Source organism: Oncorhynchus keta, chromosome 10 (genome assembly GCF_023373465.1).
Source record: "Oncorhynchus keta strain PuntledgeMale-10-30-2019 chromosome 10, Oket_V2, whole genome shotgun sequence".
Classification (NCBI taxonomy): domain Eukaryota; kingdom Metazoa; phylum Chordata; class Actinopteri; order Salmoniformes; family Salmonidae; genus Oncorhynchus; species Oncorhynchus keta.
In genome coordinates this window covers 7950084-7970254 of record NC_068430.1, presented here as the reverse complement: position 1 = coordinate 7970254, position 20171 = coordinate 7950084, and the positions used below count along the sequence as shown (strand labels likewise).

The 20171-nt window shown below is 48.0% G+C and overlaps 1 protein-coding gene across 1 annotated transcript in view; it reads left to right on the top strand.

Annotated features, from left to right (window-relative positions):
* Positions 1 to 20171, top strand: part of nckap1l (NCK associated protein 1 like) — a 58681-nt gene that overhangs the window by 15523 nt on the left and 22987 nt on the right. Inside the window, 12 exon segments of the mRNA XM_052526393.1 lie at positions 3967 to 4015; positions 4121 to 4277; positions 4786 to 4842; positions 5086 to 5182; positions 5650 to 5770; positions 7251 to 7378; positions 7743 to 7824; positions 8008 to 8066; positions 11823 to 11968; positions 16748 to 16880; positions 17818 to 17937; positions 18618 to 18757. Coding sequence (XP_052382353.1) covers positions 3967 to 4015; positions 4121 to 4277; positions 4786 to 4842; positions 5086 to 5182; positions 5650 to 5770; positions 7251 to 7378; positions 7743 to 7824; positions 8008 to 8066; positions 11823 to 11968; positions 16748 to 16880; positions 17818 to 17937; positions 18618 to 18757 — 1289 coding nt within the window.

Sequence of the window (20171 nt, the reverse complement as noted above, 5' to 3'; positions counted from 1 at the left end):
CTCTCCTCTCCTCTCTCCCCCTCTTCTCTCATCTCCTCTCTCCCCCCCTTCTCTCTCCTCTCTCTCCCTGTTTTTCTCTTCTCTCTCCCTGTTTTTCTCTTCTCTCTCCCTGTTTTTCTCTTCTCTCTCCCTGTTTTTCTCTTCTCTCTCCCTCTTTTTCTCTTCTCTCCTCTCCCCTCTCTCTCCCTCTTCTCTCCTCTCTCTCCCCCTCTTCTCTTCTCTCTCCCCCTCTTCTCTCCTCTCTCTCCCCTCTTCTCTCCTCTCCTCTCTCCCCCTCTTCTCTCTCCTCTCCCTCCCCCTCTTCTCTTCTCTCCTCTCCTCTCCCCCTCTTCTCTTCTCTCCTCTCCTCTCTCTCCCTCTTTTTCTCTTCTCTCTCCCTATTCTCTCTCTCCTCATCTCTCTCTCCCCCTCTTCCCTCTTCTCTTCTCTCCTCTCCTCTCCCCCTCTTCTCTTCTCTCCTCTCCTCTCTCTCGCCCTCTTTTTCTCTTCTCTCTCCCTCTTTTTCTCTTCTCTCTCTCCCCCTCTCTCTCCTCATCTCTCCTCCCTCTCTCTCTCCTCATCTCTCCCTCCTTCTCCCCCTCATCTCTTCTCTCTCCCCCCCCCTCTTCTCTCCTCTCTCCCCTCTCTCCTCTCCTCTCCCCTCTCTTCTCTCTCCCTCTCCTCTCTCCCCTCTTCTCTCCTCTCCTCTCCTCTCCTCTCCTCTTCTCTTCTCTCCCCCTCATCTCTCCTCTCTCCCCCTCTCTCCTCTTCTCCCCTCTCCTCTCTCTCTCTCCCCTCATCTCTTTTCTCCTCTCTCCCCTCTCCTCTCCCCTCATCTCTCCTCTCCTCCTCTCTCCCCCATCTCTCCTCCTCTCTCTCCCCCTCATATCTCCTCTCCTCTCCCCTCATCTCTCCTCTTCTCTCCCCCTCTCCTGTCCTCTCCCCCTCTTCTCTCTCTCCCCTCTCCTCTCCTCTCTCCTCCCCTCTCTCCCCCTCATCTCTCCTCTCCCCCTCTTCTCTCCTCTCCTCTCCCCCTCTTCTCTCTCTCCTCTCTCTCCCCTCATCTCTCCTCTCCTCTCTCCCCTCTCCTCTCCCCTCATCTCTCCTCTCCTCTCTCCCCTCTTCTCCTCTCTCCTCATCTCTCCTCCTCCTCATCTCTCCTCTCCTCTCCTCTCCTCTCTCCCCTCTCTCTCTCCCCCTCTTCTCTTCTCCTCTCCTTTGGACCCTGCCTGCTGTCACTGTGAGACTGCCCTCCTCTCCCTCCTCTCCCTCTCCTCTCCTCTCCTCTCCTCTCCTCTCCCTCTCCTCTCCTCTCCCTCTCCTCCCCCTCTTCTCTTCTCCTCTCCTCTCTCCCCCTCTCCTCTCCTCTCTCTCCTCTCTCCTCCTCTCCTCTCCTCTCCCCCTTCTCCTCTCCCCTCTATCCCCTCATCTCTCCTCTCCCCTCTTCTCTTCTCCTCTCCTTTGGACCCTGCCTGCTGTGACACTGTGAGACTGCCCTCCTCTCCTCCTCCTCTCCTCCTCTCCTCTCCTCTCCTCTCCTCTCTCCTCTCCTCTCCTCTCCTCTCCTCTCCTCTCCCCCTCTTCTCTTCTCCTCTCCTTTGGGCCCTGCCTGCTGTGACACCGTGAGACTGCCCTCTCTCCCCTCTCCTCTCCTCTCCTCTCCTCTCCTCTCCTCTCCTCTTCTCCTCTCCCCTCTCCTTTGGGCCCTGCCTGCTGACCCTCTCTCCCCTCTCTCCCCCTCTCCTCTCCTCTCCTCTCCTCTCCTCCTCCTCTCCTCTCCTCTCTCTCCTCTCCTCTCCTCTCCTCTCTCCCCTCTTCTCTTCTCCTCTCCTTTGGGCCCTGCCTGCTGTGACACCGTGAGACTGCCCTCTCTCTCCCTCTCCCTCTCTCCTCTCCTCTCCTCTCCTCTCCTCTCCTCTCCTCTCTCTCCTCTCCTTTGGGCCCTGCCTCTGTGACACCGTGAGACTGCCCTCTCACCCCCTCTCCTCTCCTCTCCTCTCCTCTCCTCTCCTCTCCTCTCCTCTCCCCCTCTCCTCTCCTCTTCTCCTCTCCTTTGGGCCCTGCCTGCTGTGACACCGTGAGACTGCCCTCTCTCCCCTCTCCTCTCCTCTCCTCTCCTCTCCTCTCCTCTCCTCTCCTCTCCTCTCCTCTCCTCTCCTCTCTCTCTCCTCTCCTCTGCTCCTCCTTTGGGCCCTGCCTGCTGTGACACCGTGAGACTGCCCTCTCTCCTCTCCTCTCCTCTCCTCTCCTCTCCCTCCTCTCCTCTCCTCTCCTCTCCTCTCCTCTCCTCTCCTCTCTCTTCTCCTCTCCTTTGGGCCCTGCCTGCTGTGACACCGTGAGACTGCCCTCTCACCCCCTCTCCTCTCTCCTCTCCTCTCCTCTCCTCTCCTCTCCTCTCCTCTCCTCTCCCTCTCCTCTTCTCCTCTCCTTTGGGCCCTGCCTGCTGTGACACCGTGAGACTGCCCTCTCTCCCCTCTCCTCTCCTCCCCTCCTCTCCTCTCCTCTCCTCTCCTCTCCTCTCCTCTCCTCTCCTCTCCTCTCCTCTCCTCTCCTCTCCTCTCCTCTCCTTTGGACCCTGCCTGCTGTGACACCGTGAGACTGCCCTCTCTCCCCCTCTCCCCCTCTCCTCTCCTCTCTCCTCTCCTCTCCTCTCCTCCCCCGTTCTCCTCTCCTTTGGACCCTGCCTGCTGTGACACCGTGAGACTGCCCTCTCTCCCCCTCCTCTCCTCCCTCTCCTCTCCTCCCCCGTCTTCTCCTCTCCTCTGGACCTGCTGCCAGCTGTGACACCGTGAGACTGCCCTCTCTCCCCCTCTCCCCCTCTCCTCTCCTCCCCGTCTTCTCCTCTCCTTTGGACCTGCTCTCCTTTGCCAGCCCTGTGACACTGTGAGACTTTTGTCCTTTCCCCTTTTCTACTCTAATCTGTTTTTTCTTTTCTCTTCATCTCTTATCTTCTGTTTTCTTATCTTCTCTTCTCTTCACTTTTTCTATTTTATTTTCCTCTTCTGTCCCTCTCCTCTCCTCTCCTCCCCCGTCCTCTCCTCTCCTCTCTCCCCGTCCTCTCCTCTCCTCTCCTCTCCTCTCCTCTCCTCTCCTCTCCCTCTCCTCTCCTCTCCTCTCCTCTCCTCTCCTCTCCTCTCCTTTGGACCCTGCCTGCTGTGACACCGTGAGACTGCCCTCTCTCCCCTCTCCCCCCCTCTCCTCTCCCCCTCTCCTCTCCTCTCCCCCCCGTCCTCTCCTCTCCCTCCTCTCCTCTCCTCTCCTCCTCTCCTCTCCTCTCCTTGACCTGCTGCCAGCTCACTCTGAGACCTCTCCTCTCCTCTCCTCTCCTCTCCTCTCCCTCCTCTCCTCTCCTTTGGACCCTGCCTGCTGTGACACCGTGAGACTGCCCTCTCTCCCCCTCTCTCCCCCTCCTCTCCCTCCCCCCGTCTTCTCCTCTCCTTTGGACCTGCTGCCAGCTGTGACACTGTGAGACTTTTGTCCTTTCCCCTTTTCTACTCTAATCTGTTTTTTCTTTTCTCTTCATCTCTTATCTTCTGTTTTCTTATCTTCTCTTCTCTTCACTTTTTCTATTTTATTTTCCTCTTCTGTCCTCTCCTCCTCTCTCCCCCCTCCCTAGAATGTCCCGTCTGCTGATTTCAAAAGCAGCCACTGTCGTCTTTGTACCATAGTGTTCTGTGTTAGTCTCTGTGCCCCGTGGTTCTCTTCATGTGGGATTCAAAACTTCAGCCAAGAAACAGAGACCACTGCCCAAGCACACAGTGTATAGCTAATATGATGGCACTATATTTTGTATTGAGTATTGTGTCTGGATATAAATCCCTTTCGGAGAAGTTAGCGTGTGAACCTGTAACAGCCACATGTGAACGTCAGCATGTCTTGTGTTATCATAAAGTACAATAATTCACAGGACATCTGTAAAATAATCAGAGACGACTATTGATGACTTAATATTAACTAATTAAATGACTAACTTGTGTTTCCCCACAGATGGCCTGTGAGTACTTGTCCTTAGAGGTGATGGAGCGATGGATCCTTCGTGAGTGCTAGTTATTATCTTCAGACTCGGTCTAGGCTACCTTCTGAAAAACAAAAAGACTTCAGTGGTTGCACTCTATTCATGTTGATCTCTCCTCTCCTTCAGTGGGTTACCTGCTGTGTCATAGCAGTCTGAACACCAACCAGTCATCTCAGGAGCTGTGGAAGATGGCCCTCCGCAGCGGCCTTTATCTCACCATCATCAGGGATGAGACAATCAACATCCATAAGATCACAGAGGACTACTTCGATGGCCTGAAAGGGTACGACATTATTATGACATTTATACTCTGTCCTCACAGTGATTGGACTGGGTGTCAAGCTGATTCTAGTTCCCAATGTTCTGGGCCCTGGTTCCCAATGTTCTGGGCCCTGGTTACCAATGTTCCATACCCTAGTTACCAATGTTCCGGGCCCTGGTTCCCAATGTTCCGGGCCCTGGTTCCCAATGTTCCGGGCCCTGGTTCCCAATGTTCCGGGCCCTGGTTCCCAATGTTCCGGGCCCTGGTTCCCAATGTTCTGGGCCCTGTTTCCCAATGTTCTGAGCCCTGGTTTTCCAATGTTCCATACCCTGGTTCCCAATGCTCTTGTAGACAACAAAAAAACATTGCTGGTTAGCATATTTTAGCATGTTTAACAATGCTCCTACATAGGTTTTAATTGAATTATGATGGTGGTGCTAAGATGCTGTTGGGAGAGGCCCTGTCTGGTAACGTGTACCGTACTGAAGTATAATCTTACTGATAGCTCTTCCTTGTTTCATTGTGACAGGTACAGTAAGCGTATCGCCGATATCAAAGAATGTCGCGAGCATGTTATGGTCAACAGGTGAGTTATCTGTTTGTGTATAAAACCATTTATTTTTTAACTCAAACTGAGCCTGAAAGGATGGACCTGCTTCAGATAGCGCCACCAATTGGTTGAATGGTCTCCCATTTAACGTCAACAGCAAGTAGCACTCTTTTTCATGGTCCTTCGAGACGGATTTGAACCAGCAACCATGGCCACCATATGATTAACAGTTAAAGTCAAGAATATAGATAACTATGTGTGTTGTCATATGTATGTCAGTGGAGCCATGCACAGAGAGAGGAGAGGTTTCCTGAGGAACGCCTTGAAGGAGCTGGTCAAAGTCCTGGAGGATGAACCTGGACTTCTGGGACCCAAGGTACATAACCTCTTGGGGCGGCAGCGTAGCCTAGTGGTGAGAGCATTGGACGAGTAACCGGAAGGTTGCAAGTTCAAACCCCCGAGCTGACAAAGTACAAATCTGTCATTCTGCCCCTGAACAGGCAGTTAACCCACTGTTCCTAGGCTGTCATTGAAAATAAGAATTTGTTCTTAACTGACGTGCCTAGTTAAATAAAGGTAAAATAAAAAATTTAGTTCATCTGGCTAATAGTGCCAATCTATTGCATGTTCAGCTTCCCTGTATGTTTGGACACTATCATCAGAGATGTATTACATTACATTACTTGCATTGACCTCTCGTTCTATACAATACTAAACAGACAATCTGCTATGTGTTTTTATTTCAGAGCTCTCCATGTTCAGTACATGAATATGGTCAAACAGTGATGTGTCTTTTGCTAAATATTTGTCTTTTTTTTCTCTTAATGTCAATCCATCCCTAAGGTGTTGTTTGTGTTCATGGCTCTGTCGTTTTCCCGTGACGAGGTCCTGTGGCTCGTCAGATATTCAGAGAATATTCCCAAGACCAAGACTCCAGAGGACTACGTAGACTCGTACGTTTGAAGTTAGACACACATCAGACCCTCTCACCACAGCAGACCCTCTAACCATAGCAGACCCTCTAACCACAGCAGACCCTCTCACCATAGCAGACCCTCTCACCACAGCAGACCCTCTCACCACAGCAGACCCTCTAACCACAGCAGACCCTCTAACCACAGCAGACCCTCTAACCACAGCAGACCCTCTCACCACAGCAGACCCTCTCACCACAGCAGACCCTCTCACCACAGCAGACCCTCTAACCACAGCAGACCCTCTAACCACAGCAGACCCTCTAACCACAGCAGACCCTCTAACCACAGCAGACCCTCTAACCACAGCAGACCCTCTAACCACAGCAGACCCTCTCACCACAGCAGACCCTCTCACCACAGCAGACCCTCTAACCACAGCAGACCCTCTAACCACAGCAGACCCTCTCACCACCCTCTCACCACAGCAGACCCTCTCACCACACAGACCCTCTCACCACAGACCCTCTCACCACAGCAGACCCTCTAACCACAGCAGACCCTCTAACCACAGCAGACCCTCTCACCACAGCAGACCCTCTCACCACAGCAGACCCTCTAACCACAGCAGACCCTCTAACCACAGCAGACCCTCTAACCACAGCAGACCCTCCTGCCATGCCACTTTCTATCAATCTCCAATATCAGCCATAAATATATACAGTACCATATTAGCATGCTGAGCAGAATGCATGAAGAATATGTTTGTTTCAAGTGGCTCTCCTGTACATTAAAGTTTTGCAAGATGCACCTAATATTAGCATTCAAGTCACACAGCTAAACAATGGAGAAGAAGCTTATACAACAGCTACTGTATCTGGCTGTTAAAAAACAAGAAAGTTGTACTGTTGACACAGTAGTCATGTGTTTCTGTACTATATATTCCTACTGTTGACACAGTAGTCACTAGTTTATGTACTGTATAGTTTTACTGTTGACACAGTAGTCACTAGTTTATGTACTGTATAGTTCTACTGTTGATACAGTAGTCACTAGTTTATGTACTGTATAGTTTTACTGTTGATACAGTAGTCACTAGTTTTACATGTTCATATGTACTGTATAGTTGTACTGTTGATACAGTAGTCACTAGTTTATGTACTGTATAGTTTTACTGTTGATACAGTAGTCACTAGTTTATGTACTGTATAGTTGTACTGTTGATACAGTAGTCACTAGTTTATGTACTGTATAGTTTTACTGTTGATACAGTAGTCACTAGTTTATGTACTGTATAGTTGTACTGTTGATACAGTAGTCACTAGTTTATGTACTGTATAGTTGTACTGTTGATACAGTAGTCACTAGTTTTATACTGTAGTTGTACTGTTGATACAGTAGCAGATGGCTGATACTCCTAGTTCACTAGTTTTACATGTTCATATGTACTGTATGAGTTGTACAGCCAGTAGTTGTTTATGTACTGTATAGTTGTATGTCCAGTAGTCACTAGCCCAGTTTGATGCTCAGATGCTGAACTCCTGTTCTACATGGAGAGGTTGAGGACCCTGATGACAAAGTACAGCCGTGTGGTGCAACGCTACCATGTCCAGTACCTGGCCCAGTTTGATGCTCTGCTCCTCAACGACACCATGCAGGTACTGGGGGGCGGGGGGGCGGGGGGGGGGGATGGGGGGGCTCTTGTCTCCTGCCATTATGTCATCTCAAGTCCAGGATGTTCTTTCCCTAATCTCCACCAAAGACCAGGATGCCATTACCTCCAGGGCACGCTGCGGGGGGTGGGGGGGGTGGGGGGGGCTTACTGTTTGAAACTTGAATTGAATAGAGACACAATACAATGTGGTATGCCTCAAGGATCTACTCTTGGGCCTTTTATTATTTCAGAGCGGACCAAAATAATTGTGACTTATCATCATACTGTATATGTTGTTTTTAGTCTAAGAAAGCATTTATCCCAGAGGACGTTGCTTCTATTACTGTTTTGACTATTCTGTCCTGTAGAATATGTACGTCTGTCCAGAAGAGGAATCAGTCCTGATGACATCATTTGTCTCAACCCTGTCTGCACTGACTATCAAGCAAGGTAAATAAAATGTATCTGAAATCTAGATTTCATATCTACTGCAAGGTCCTACAATCTGTAACAATCTGTCATCCTGTCCCTGAACAAGGCAGTTAACCCACTGTTCCTAGGCCGTCATTGTGAATAAGAATTTGTTCTTAACTGACTTGCCTGGTTAAATAAAGATAAAATGTCCCTCAACAGTGGAAAACGGAGAGGAGTTTGACTTCAGGGCTCTGAGACTGGACTGGTTAAGATTACAGGTATGGCACTTACCCTAGAAATACTTTACATCTACCACACACTGTTCCATGTTATAAGCCTACACTGTAAACACACTGTTCCATGTTATAAGCCTACACTGTGAACACACTGTTCCATGTTATAAGCCTACACTGTGAACACACTGTTCCATGTTATAAGATTACACTGTTCCATGTTATAAGCCTTTACATCTAAACACACTGTTCCATGTTATAAGCCTACACTGTTCACTGTAAACACACTGTTCCATGTTATAAGCCTACACTGTGAACACACTGTTCCATGTTATAAGCCTACACTGTCAATGTTAAACTACACTGTTCCATGTTATAAGCCTACACTGTAAACACACTGTTCCATGTTATAAGCCTACACTGTTGTTAACACACTGTTCCATGTTATAAGCCTACACTGTAAACACACTGTTCCATGTTATAAGCCTACACTGTAAACACACTGTTCCATGTTATAAGCCTACACTGTTCAATGTTATAAGCCTACACTGTAAACACACTGTTCCATGTTATGAGCCTACACTGTAAACACACTGTTCCATGTTATGAGCCTACACTGTAAACACACTGTTCCATGTTATAAGCCTACACTGTAAACACACTGTTCCATGTTATAAGCCTACACTGTAAACACACTGTTCCATGTTATAAGCCTACACTGTAAACACACTGTTCCATGTTATAAGCCTACACTGTAAACACACTGTTCCATGTTATAAGCCTACACTGTTCCATGTTATAAGCCTACACTGTAAACACACTGTTCCATGTTATGAGCCTACACTGTAAACACACTGTTCCATGTTATGAGCCTACACTGAGCCTACACTGTAAACACACTGTTCCATGTTATAAGCCTACACTGTAAACACACTGTTCCATGTTATAAGCCTACACTGTAAACACACTGTTCCATGTTATAAGCCTACACTGTAAACACACTGTTCATGTTATAAGCCTACACTGTTCCATGTTATAAGCCTACACTGTAAACACACTGTTCCATGTTGTGAACACTGTAAACACACTGTTCCATGTTATGAGCCTACACTGTGAACACACTGTTCCATGTTATAAGCCTACACTGTAAACACACTGTTCCATGTTATAAGCCTACACTGTGAACACACTGTTCCATGTTATAAGCCTACACTGTAAACACACTGTTCCATGTTATAAGCCTACACTGTAAACACACTGTTCCATGTTATAAGCCTACACTGTAAACACACTGTTCCATGTTATAAGCCTACACTGTAAACACACTGTTCCATGTTATAAGCCTACACTGTAAACACACTGTTCCATGTTATAAGCCTACACTGTAAACACACTGTTCCATGTTATAAGCCTACACTGTAAACACACTGTTCCATGTTATAAACCTCACACTGTAAACACACTGTTCAATGTTATAAGCCCACTGTAAACACACTGTTCCATGTTATAAGCCTACACTGTAAAAACAGTTGTTCCATGTTATAAGCCTACACTGTGAACACACTGTTCCATGTTATAAGCCTACACTGTAAACACACTGTTCCATGTTATAAGCCTACACTGTAAACACACTGTTCCATGTTATGTTAAGCCTACACTGTAAACTGTTGTTATAAACACACTGTTCCATGTTATAAGCCTACACTGTAAACACACTGTTCCATGTTATAAAGCCTACACTGTAAACACACTGTTCCATGTTATAAGCCTACACTCTAGGAACACACTGTTCCATGTTATAAGCCTACACTGTAAACACACTGTTCCATGTTATAAGCCTACACTGTAAACACACTGTTCCATGTTCTAAGCCTACACTGTAAACACACTGTTCCACCCCTCTAAGCCTACACTGTAAACACACTGCTTCCATGTTATAAGCCTACACTGTAAACACACTGTTCCATGTTATAAGCCTACACTGTGAACACACTGTTCCATGTTATAAGCCTACACTGTTCCATGTTGTAAGCCTACACTGTTCAATGTTTTAAGCCTACACTGTAAACACACTGTTCCATGTTATAAGCCTACACTGACAACTGTTCCATGTTATGAACACACTGTTCCATGTTATAATACACTGTTCCATGTTATAGGGGCCTACACTGTGAACACACTGTTCCATGTTATAAGCCTACACTCCCCAATAGGGAACACACTGTTCCATGTTATAAGCCTACACTGTAAACACACTGTTCCATGTTATAAGGGGCCTACACTATGAACACACTGTTCCATGTTATGAGCCTACACTGTCCCCAAACTACACTGTTCCATGTTATGGCAGGGGTCCCCAAAGCCTATGGCTGTGGGTCTACACTGTTCCATGTTATGGCAGGGGCCCCACTGTCCCCAAACTACACTGTTCCATGTTATAAGCCTACACTGTAAACACACTGTTCCATGTCCCCAATAGGGTCACTGTAAACACACTGTTCCCCCATGTTATAAGTCTACAGGGGTGTAAACACACTGTTCCATGTTATAAGCCTACACTGTTCCATGTTATAGGGGCCTACACTGTGAACACACTGTTTCTATGTTATCCCCCTAGGGTCTACTGTAAACACACTGTTCCATGTTATAAGCCTACACTGTAAACACACTGTTCCATGTTATAGGGGTCTCCACACTGTGGTCTACAGGGGTTCCATAGGGTTATAAGTCCCCTAGGGTCTGTGGCACACTGTTCCATAGGGTTATAAGTCTCCACTAGGTTCCATGTTATGGGGTCTACACTGTTCCATGTTATAAGTCCCCAGTGGGGTCTATGGCAGGGGTCCCCATGTTATAAGCCTACACTAAACACACTGTTCCATGTTATAAGCCCCACTGTAAACACACTGTTCAATGTTATGAGGGGTCCCTACACAGGGTTCAATAGGGTCTATGGCAGGGGCCTACACTGTTCAGGGGTTATGGAGTCCTACACTGTTCAATGTTATGAGCCTACACTGTTCAATGTTATGGAGCCTACACTGTTCAATGTTATAAGCCTACACTGTTCAATGTTATGAGCCTACACTGTTCAATAGGGTTATGGCAGCCTACACTGTTCAATGTTATGAGCCTACACTGTTCCAATAGGGTTATAGGGGTCCCCACTAGGGTAAACACAGGGGTTCCAATAGGGTTATAGGGGCCTACAGGGTAAACACACTGTTCCATGTTATAGGGGCCTAGGGGTCTCCACTGTGAACACAGGGGTTCCATAGGGTCTATCAGGGGCCTACACTGTAAACTATGGCAGGGGTTCCATAGGGTTATAGGGGCCTCCACTAGGGTCTAAACCCACTGTCTTCCATGGGTTATCTATGGCACTGTCCCCATGTTATAGGGTCTCCACTAGGGTAAACACAGGGGTTCCATAGGGTTATAGGGGTCCCCAATAGGGTCACTGCAGGGGTCCACACTGTTCCATGGCAGGGGTTATAGGGCCTACACTCCCCAAAGGGTCTACAGGGGTTCCATGTTATAAGCCCCACTGGAACACACTGTTCCATGTTATAAGCCTACACTGTAAACACACTGTTCCATGTTATAGGGGCCCCACTAGGGTCTAAACCCACTGTTCCATAGGGTCTTATAATAGGGTCTATGGCAGGGGTTCCATGTTATAAGCCTACACTGTAAACACACTGTTCCATGTTATAAGCCTACACTGTAAACACACTGTTCCATGTTATAAGCCTACACTGTTCCAGTGTATCAAGATGCCTGTGCTGTCTCATGTTACAGGCCTACACCAGTGTGTCCAAGGCCCCACTCTCCCTCAAGGAATACCCAGACCTGGCTAAAGTGATGAACATGACCCAATTCCACACCAAGATGTTGGACAACGTGCAGGAGATGCTTCACGAAACCTCAGATCTCTCCATTCTCTGGTCAGTCTGCTCCCCCATGGGCCCCATAGAAAAAACCCATCCTCCAGTGGGGTCCAGTGGTATTATGGCAGGGGTCTAAGGGTTGCAGGGGTCCCCTCTATGGCAGGGGTCATGGGGGAATTGCAGGGGGAAAGGGTCTCTGGTGGAGAAAAAAAAAGGTTTCTATGGCTGGGAAAGTTTGAATACCTCTATGGCAGGGGTCCCCTCTTGGCAGGGGTCCCCAATAGGGTCTAGGCAGGGGTCTCCCCCTCTATGGCAGGGGCCCAGTGGGGTCTAGGCAGGGCTCCCCTCTATGGCAGGGGTCCCCAATAAACCCTACAGGGGTCCCCCTCTATGGCAGGGGTCTCCAATAGGGTCTATGGCAGGGGTCCCCAATAGGGTCTATGGCAGGGGTCCCCCACTATGGCAGGGGTCCCCCTCTGGTCCCCAGTGGCAGGGGTCCCCAGTGGGGCTATGGCAGGGGTCCCCACTAGGGTCGCAGGGGTCCCCAATAAACCCTATGGCCCCTAGGGTCTATGGCAGGGGTCCTCCAATAGGGTCTATGGCGCTGGGGTCCCCTCTAGGGTCTATGGCTACCCCCAGTGGGTCTATGGCAGGGGTCTCCAATAGGGTCTATGGCAGGGGTCCCCAATAGGGTCTATGGCAGGGGTCCCCAATAGGGTCTATGGCAGGGGTCTCCAATAGGGTCTATGGCAGGGGTCCCCAATAGGGTCTATGGCAGGGGTCCCCAATAGGGTCTATGGCAGGGGTCTCCAATAGGGTCTATGGCAGGGGTCTCCAATAGGGTCTATGGCAGGGGTCTCCAATAGGGTCTATGGCAGGGGTCCCCAATAGGGTCTATGGCAGGGGTCCCCAATAGGGTCTATGGCAGGGGTCCCCAGTGGGGTCTATGGCAGGGGTCTCCAATAGGGTCTATGGCAGGGGGGTCTCCAATGGCAGGGTCTATGGCAGGGGTCCCCAATAGGGTCTATGGCAGGGGTCCCCAATAGGGTCTATGGCATGGGTCCCCAATAGGGTCTATGGCAGGGGTCCCCAATAGGGTCTATGGCAGGGGTCTCCAATAGGGTCTATGGCAGGGGTCTCCAATAGGGTCTATGGCAGGGGTCTCCAATAGGGTCTATGGCAGGGGTCCCCAGTGGGGTCTATGGCAGGGGTCCCCAATAGGGTCAGGGGTATGGCTATGGGGGTCCCCAATAGGGTCTATGGCAGGGGTCCCCAATAGGGTCTATGGCAGGGGTCTCCAATAGGGTCTATGGCAGGGGTCTCCAATAGGGTCTATGGCAGGGGTCCCCAATAGGGTCTATGGCAGGGGTCCCCAGTGGGGTCTATGGCAGGGGTCCCCAATAGGGTCTATGGCAGGGGTCTCCAATAGGGTCTATGGCAGGGGTCTCCCCAATAGGGTCTATGGCAGGGGTCCCCAATAGGGTCTATGGCAGGGGTCCCCAGTGGGGTCTATGGCAGGGTCTCCAATAGGGTCTATGGCAGGGGTCTCCAATAGGGTCTATGGCAGGGGTCCCCAATAGGGTCTATGGCAGGGGTCCCCAATAGGGTCTATGGCAGGGGTCCCCAATAGGGTCTATGGCAGGGGTCCCCAGTGGGGTCTATGGCAGGGGTCTCCAATAGGGTCTATGGCAGGGGTCCCCAATAGGGTCTATGGCAGGGGTCCCCAATAGGGTCTATGGCAGGGGTCCCCAATAGGGTCTATGGCAGGGGTCCCCAATAGGGTCTATGGCAGGGGTCCCCAATAGGGTCTATGGCAGGGGTCTCCAATAGGGTCTATGGCAGGGGTCCCCAATAGGGTCTATGGCAGGGGTCTCCAATAGGGTCTATGGCAGGGGTCTCCAATAGGGTCTATGGCAGGGGTCCCCAGTGGGGTCTATGGCAGGGGTCCCCAATAGGGTCTATGGCAGGGGTCCCCAATAGGGTCTATGGCAGGGGTCCCCAATAGGGTCTATGGCAGGGGGGGTCCCCAGTAGGGTCTATGGCAGGGGTCTCCAATAGGGTCTATGGCAGGGGGCAGGGGTCTCCAATAGGGTCTATGGCAGGGGTCCCCAGTGGGGTCTATGGCAGGGGTCCCCAGGGTCTATGGCAGGGGTCTCCAATAGGGTCTATGGCAGGGGTCCCCAATAGGGTCTATGGCAGGGGTCCCCAGTGGGGTCTATGGCAGGGGTCCCCAATAGGGTCTATGGCAGGGGTCCCCAGTGGGGTCTATGGCAGGGGTCCCCAATAGGGTCTATGGCAGGGGTCCCCAGCAGGGGGGGTCTATGGCAGGGGTCCCCAATAGGGTCTATGGCACGGGTCCCCAATAGGGTCTATGGCAGGGGTCCCCAATAGGGTCTATGGCAGGGGTCTCCAATAGGGTCTATGGCAGGGGTCTCCAATAGGGTCTATGGCAGGGGTCTCCAATCCCCAATACGTTAACACATGCCTCTCTGTTTATGCATGAAAATACTTGGGAATAGATTTCCTAAATTGAAATCACTTTGAGCTCATTACCTGGGGATTTTACAGTCTTCAATGTCCAAGAACATAAATGTTATATATATATACATATATTCATTCACAAAAGTATGTGGACACCCCTTCAACTTGGAGGATGCGGCTATTTCAGCCCAGCCTGTTACTGACAGGTGTATAAAATTGAGCACACAGACATGCACTCTCCGGTATTCAAACTCTGGCAGTAGAACGGCCTTACTGAAGAGCTCAGTGACTTTCAACGTGGCACCATCATAAGATGCCACCTTTTCAAAAAGTCAGTTTGTCAAATTTCTATCCTGCTAGAGCTGCCCCGGTCAACTGTAAGTGCTGTTATTGTGAAGTGGAAATGTCTAGGATCAACAAGAGGTCAGCTGTGAAGTGGTAGGCCACGCAAGCTCACAGAACTGGACCGCCGAGTGCTGAAGCGCGAAGGCGGTAAAAATGGTCTGTCCTCGGTTGCAACACTCACCACCGCCTTCCAAGCCACCTCTGGGAGCAACGTCAGCACAAGAACTGTTTGTCGAGAGCTTCATGAAATGGGTTTCCATGGACTAAGATCGCCCTGCGCAAAGCCAAGCATTGGCTAGAGTGGTTTAAAGCTCCCCTCCATTGGACTCTGGAGCTGTGGAAAACCTTTCTCTGGAGTGATGAATCACACTGCACCATCTTGCAGTCCGACAGATTAATCTGGGTTTATCGGATACCAGGATGCATAGTGCCAACTGTAACGTTTGTTGGAGGAGAAATCTTAATGCTTTCCTGTTTCAACATGACAAAATCGAGGTCCATACAGAAATGGTTTGTCAAGATCGGTGTGGACTTGACTGGCCTCAACCCCATCGAACACCTTTGGGATGAATTGGAACACCGACTGAGAGCCAGGCCTAATCACCCAACATCAGTTCCCGACCTCACTGGCTGAATGGAAGCAAGTCCCCGCAGCAATGTTCCAACATCTAGAGGACAGCCTTCCCAGAAGAGTGGAGGCTGTTATAGCAGCAATGTTCCAACATCTAGAGGACAGCCTTCCCAGAAGAGTGGAGGCTGTTATAGCAGCAATGTTCCAACATCTAGAGGACAGCCTTCCCAGAAGAGTGGAGGCTGTTATAGCAGCAATGTTCCAACATCTAGAGGACAGCCTTCCCAGAAGAGTGGAGGCTGTTATAGCAGCAATGTTCCAACATCTAGTGGAAAGCCTTCCCAGAGGAATGGAGGCTGTTATAGCAGCAATGTTCCAACATCTAGTAGAAAGCCTTCCCAGAAGAATGGAGGCTGTTATAGCAGCAATGTTCCAACATCTAGTGGAAAGCCTTCCCAGAAGACTGGAGGCTGTTATAGCAGCAATGTTCCAACATCTAGTGGAAAGCCTTCCCAGAAGAATGGAGGCTGTTATAGGTGGAAAGTATAGACCAACCTGAATGATTTTGGCAATGAGATGTTTGAGAAGAATGGAGGTGTCCATATCCAACATTTTGGAAAGCCTGAAGAATGGAGGCTGTGTGAAAGTGGAAAGTATAGACCAACCTGTGATTTTGGAATGAGATGTGTGACAAGTGTGTGTGTGTATACTTTTGTGTGTGTGTGTGTGTGTGTGTGTGTGTGTGTGTGTGTGTGTGTGTGTGTGTACAGTACCACACCTACTCATTCAAGGCTTTTTCTTTATTTTTACTATTTTCTACTAATAGTGAAGACATCAAAACTATGAAATAACACGTATGGAATCATGTAGTACTTTTGACTGGTACTGAGATAGACACACACACACACACACACACACACAGACACACACACACACACACACACACACACACACACACACACACACACACCACACACACACACACACACACACACACACACACACACACACACACACACACACCAGACACACACACACACACACACACACACACACACACACACACACACACACCACACACACACACACACACACACACACACACACACACACACACACACACACACACACACACACACACACACACAAATATCACCCGCGGGCAGCCTTTTGGGGAACCCTGTTCTAGGTGCTGGGGCCCACACATGTATTAAAAGAACAGAACAACTCTTATCATTGATGAATTCAGTGGGAAAATGTCTTCTAGCTCCGCCCCTAAAACAACTTCTGGGCCAATGAAGACTGGAACTAATATATGTAATACCATTGTTGCATCCAAAATGGCACCCTGTTCCCTTCGTAGACCACATGGTGTGTGTGTGTGTGTGTGTGTGTTAACCCTTCACTCCTAATGAAATATGACTGTGTTCGTAATCCAGCTTCTACCCGCGGGTGTTTGAGAAGATGTTCTCTCAGAGCAGCGAGGAGGTTTCTATGCAGCGCTACCTCATGTCTTTCCCTCTGGTCTGCTCCCACTTCAACCAGGCTGTCCATCCGCTCTGTCCAGAAGAGGTCAGTACCCAGACACTATCGGAACTAAATCTACTATATACTACTGGAATAGGTTAAAGCATATACTACTGGAATAGGTTAAATCATAAGTAGAATATATATATTCCACTTATGGTATATTTAAACATCAAGGTTATTTCAATTCAGCTGTACTATTCCATACATACATACATACATACATACATACATACATACACACACACACACACACACACACACACACACATACATACATACATACATACATACATACATACATACATACATACATACATACATACATACATACATACATACATACATACATACATACATACATACATACATACATACATACATACATACATACATACATACATACATACATACATACATACATACATACATACATACATACATACATACATACATACATACATACATACATACATACATACATACATACATACATACATACATACAGTGGGGAGAACAAGTATTTGATACACTGCTGATTTTGCAGGTTTTCCTACTTACAAAGCACGTAGAGGTCTGTACGTTTTATCATATGTACACTTCAACTGTGAGAGACGGAATCTAATACAAAAATCCAGGAAATCACATCGTATGTATATAAATATATATATATAACTACCCAGAACAGGTTCATAGAAAAACTCCTGGCCCTAATTCTGAAAAATATCAAGGTTGATATTGATATTTTTCAGAATTAGGGCCAGGAGTTTTTCCATGAACCTGTTCTGTGTAGTTTGACCCAGTGTTTCCAGGTAGGGTCAGGAAAAACTCCTGGCCCTAATAATTTAACCAGTGAGTAAAACATCTCCATCAACCTTAGAAACACAAATACAAACTCTCTCTGAGTATCAGTGATTTAGTGTTGGGATAACTCTGTGTCTTGTATATTGTCTGTGTCTTGTCTTGTCTTGTCTGTGTCTAGACGGAGGCTGTTGAGAAGAGGAGTCTGCGTCTGTGTGTGACCTTCCTGGAGGAGATCGCCAAACAGACCAGCTCTGTCATCTTAGAGATCTGTAGCGAACAGTGCAACCTCAATGACCAGGTGTGTGTGTGTGTGTGTGTGTGAGATATGCAACCTCGATGACCAGGTGTGTGTGTGTGTGTGTGTGTGTGTGTGTGTGTGTGTGTGTGTGTGTGTGTGTGTGTGTGTGTGTGTGTGTGTGTGTGTGTGTGTGTGTGTGTGTGTGTGAGATATGCAATGGCCAGGTGTGTGTGTGTGTGTGTGTGTGTGTGTGTGTGTGTGTGTGTGTGTGTGTGTGGCCAGGTGTGTGTGTGTGTGTGTCGATGGCCAGGTGTGTGTGTGTGTGTGTGTGTGTGTGTGTGTGTGTGTGTGTGTGTGTGTGTGTGTGTGTGTGTGTGTGTGTGTGTGTGTGTGTGTGTGTGAGAGAGATATGATCACCAGGAATCTGGGGGAAGTGTACAGGTCACACAACTAATTAACTATAAGACTGATGCAGTCAATCGACAGTAGTTTTAAATTATATTTATAACACTCCTGTAGTCACTACAGACGCCAAATAAAGATACTAAATGGATCTGGGAGACTGTTCAATGGGAGACTGTTTTCTCTCTGGTGGAAAACATTATGAGGGTGTTTATTTTAATTTAGACTCCTGACGAGCTGAAGCAGACGAAGGTAAAGTCACTCACAATGCAATGTAGAATACGCTTTAACGGAAAATGTTTATTCACTGTGGTCCTCTTAATCATGTTTCCTATTAGCTGTTGCCCAAACACTGTGGCCAGACCATAAGTGCAGCTCGCAATAAGAAGCAGAAGAAACAGACGCAGAAAAAAGGAGACGCGCAGAGAGAGAAACCTGGAACAGAGAGTCAGAGGAAGGACCGTGCCATCGTCACCAAGTCAGTGCTCTATACCCTTCCTCCCTGTTCCTCCATTCAAATCTAAATGTTATTTTCACTGTGCTTCAGAAACAACAGGTGTAGACTAACAGTGAAATGCTGACTTCCCAACAATACAGAGAGAAAATAATAGACAAACATAACACAAGTAAACAAGGGCACTGCGTTCATCCACCTCTGGCCTGCTCGCCTCCCTACCACTGAGGAAGTACAGTTCCCGCTCAGCCCAGTCAAAACTGTTCGCTGCTCTGGCCCCCCAATGGTGGAACAAACTCCCTCACGACGCCAGGACAGCGGAGTCAATCACCACCTTCCGGAGACACCTGAAACCCCACCTCTTTAAGGAATACCTAGGATAGGATAGGATAAAGTAATCCTTCTCACCCCCTTAAAAGATCTAGATGCACTATTGTAAAGTGGCTGTTCCACTGGATGTCATAAGGTGAATGCACCAATTTGTAAGTCGCTCTGGATAAGAGCGTCTGCTAAATGACTTAAATGTAAATGTTAAATGTAAAGTAATAAATAGACAATAAGAAACAATAACATGGGGAAAACAAATCAAATCAAATGTATTTGTCACATACACATTGGTTAGCAGATGTTATTGGTCACATGGTTAGCAGATGTTATTGGTCACATGGTTAGCAGATGTTATTGGTCACATGGTTAGCAGATGTTATTGGTCACATGGTTAGCAGATGTTATTGGTCACATGGTTAGCATATGTTATTGGTCACATGGTTAGCAGATGTTATTGGTCACATGGTTAGCAGATGTTAATGGTCACATGGTTAGCAGATGTTATTGGTCACATGGTTAGCAGATGTTATTGGTCACATGGTTAGCAGATGTTATTGGTCACATTGGTTAGCAGATGTTATTGGTCACATGGTTAGCAGATGTTATTGGTCACATGGTTAGCAGATGTTAATGGTCACATGGTTAGCAGATGTTAATGGTCACATGGTTAGCAGATGTTAATGGTCACATGGTTAGCAGATGTTATTGGTCACATACACATGGTTAGCAGATGTTATTGGTCACATACACATGGTGGTCACATGGTAGATGTTATTGGTCACATGGTTAGCAGATGTTATTGGTCACATGGTTAGCAGATGTTAATGGTCACATATTGGTCACATGGTTAGCAGATGTTATTGGTCACATGGTTAGCAGATGTTAATGGTCACACATGGTTAGCAGATGTTAATGGTCACATCACATTGGTTACCAGATGTTATTGGTCACATCATGGTTAGATGTTATTGGTCACGTGGTTAGCAGATGTTATTGGTCACGTGGTTAGCAGATGTTATGGTCACATGGTTAGCAGATGTTATTGGTCACATACACATGGTTAGCAGATGTTAATGGTCACATGGTTAGCAGATGTTAATGGTCACATACC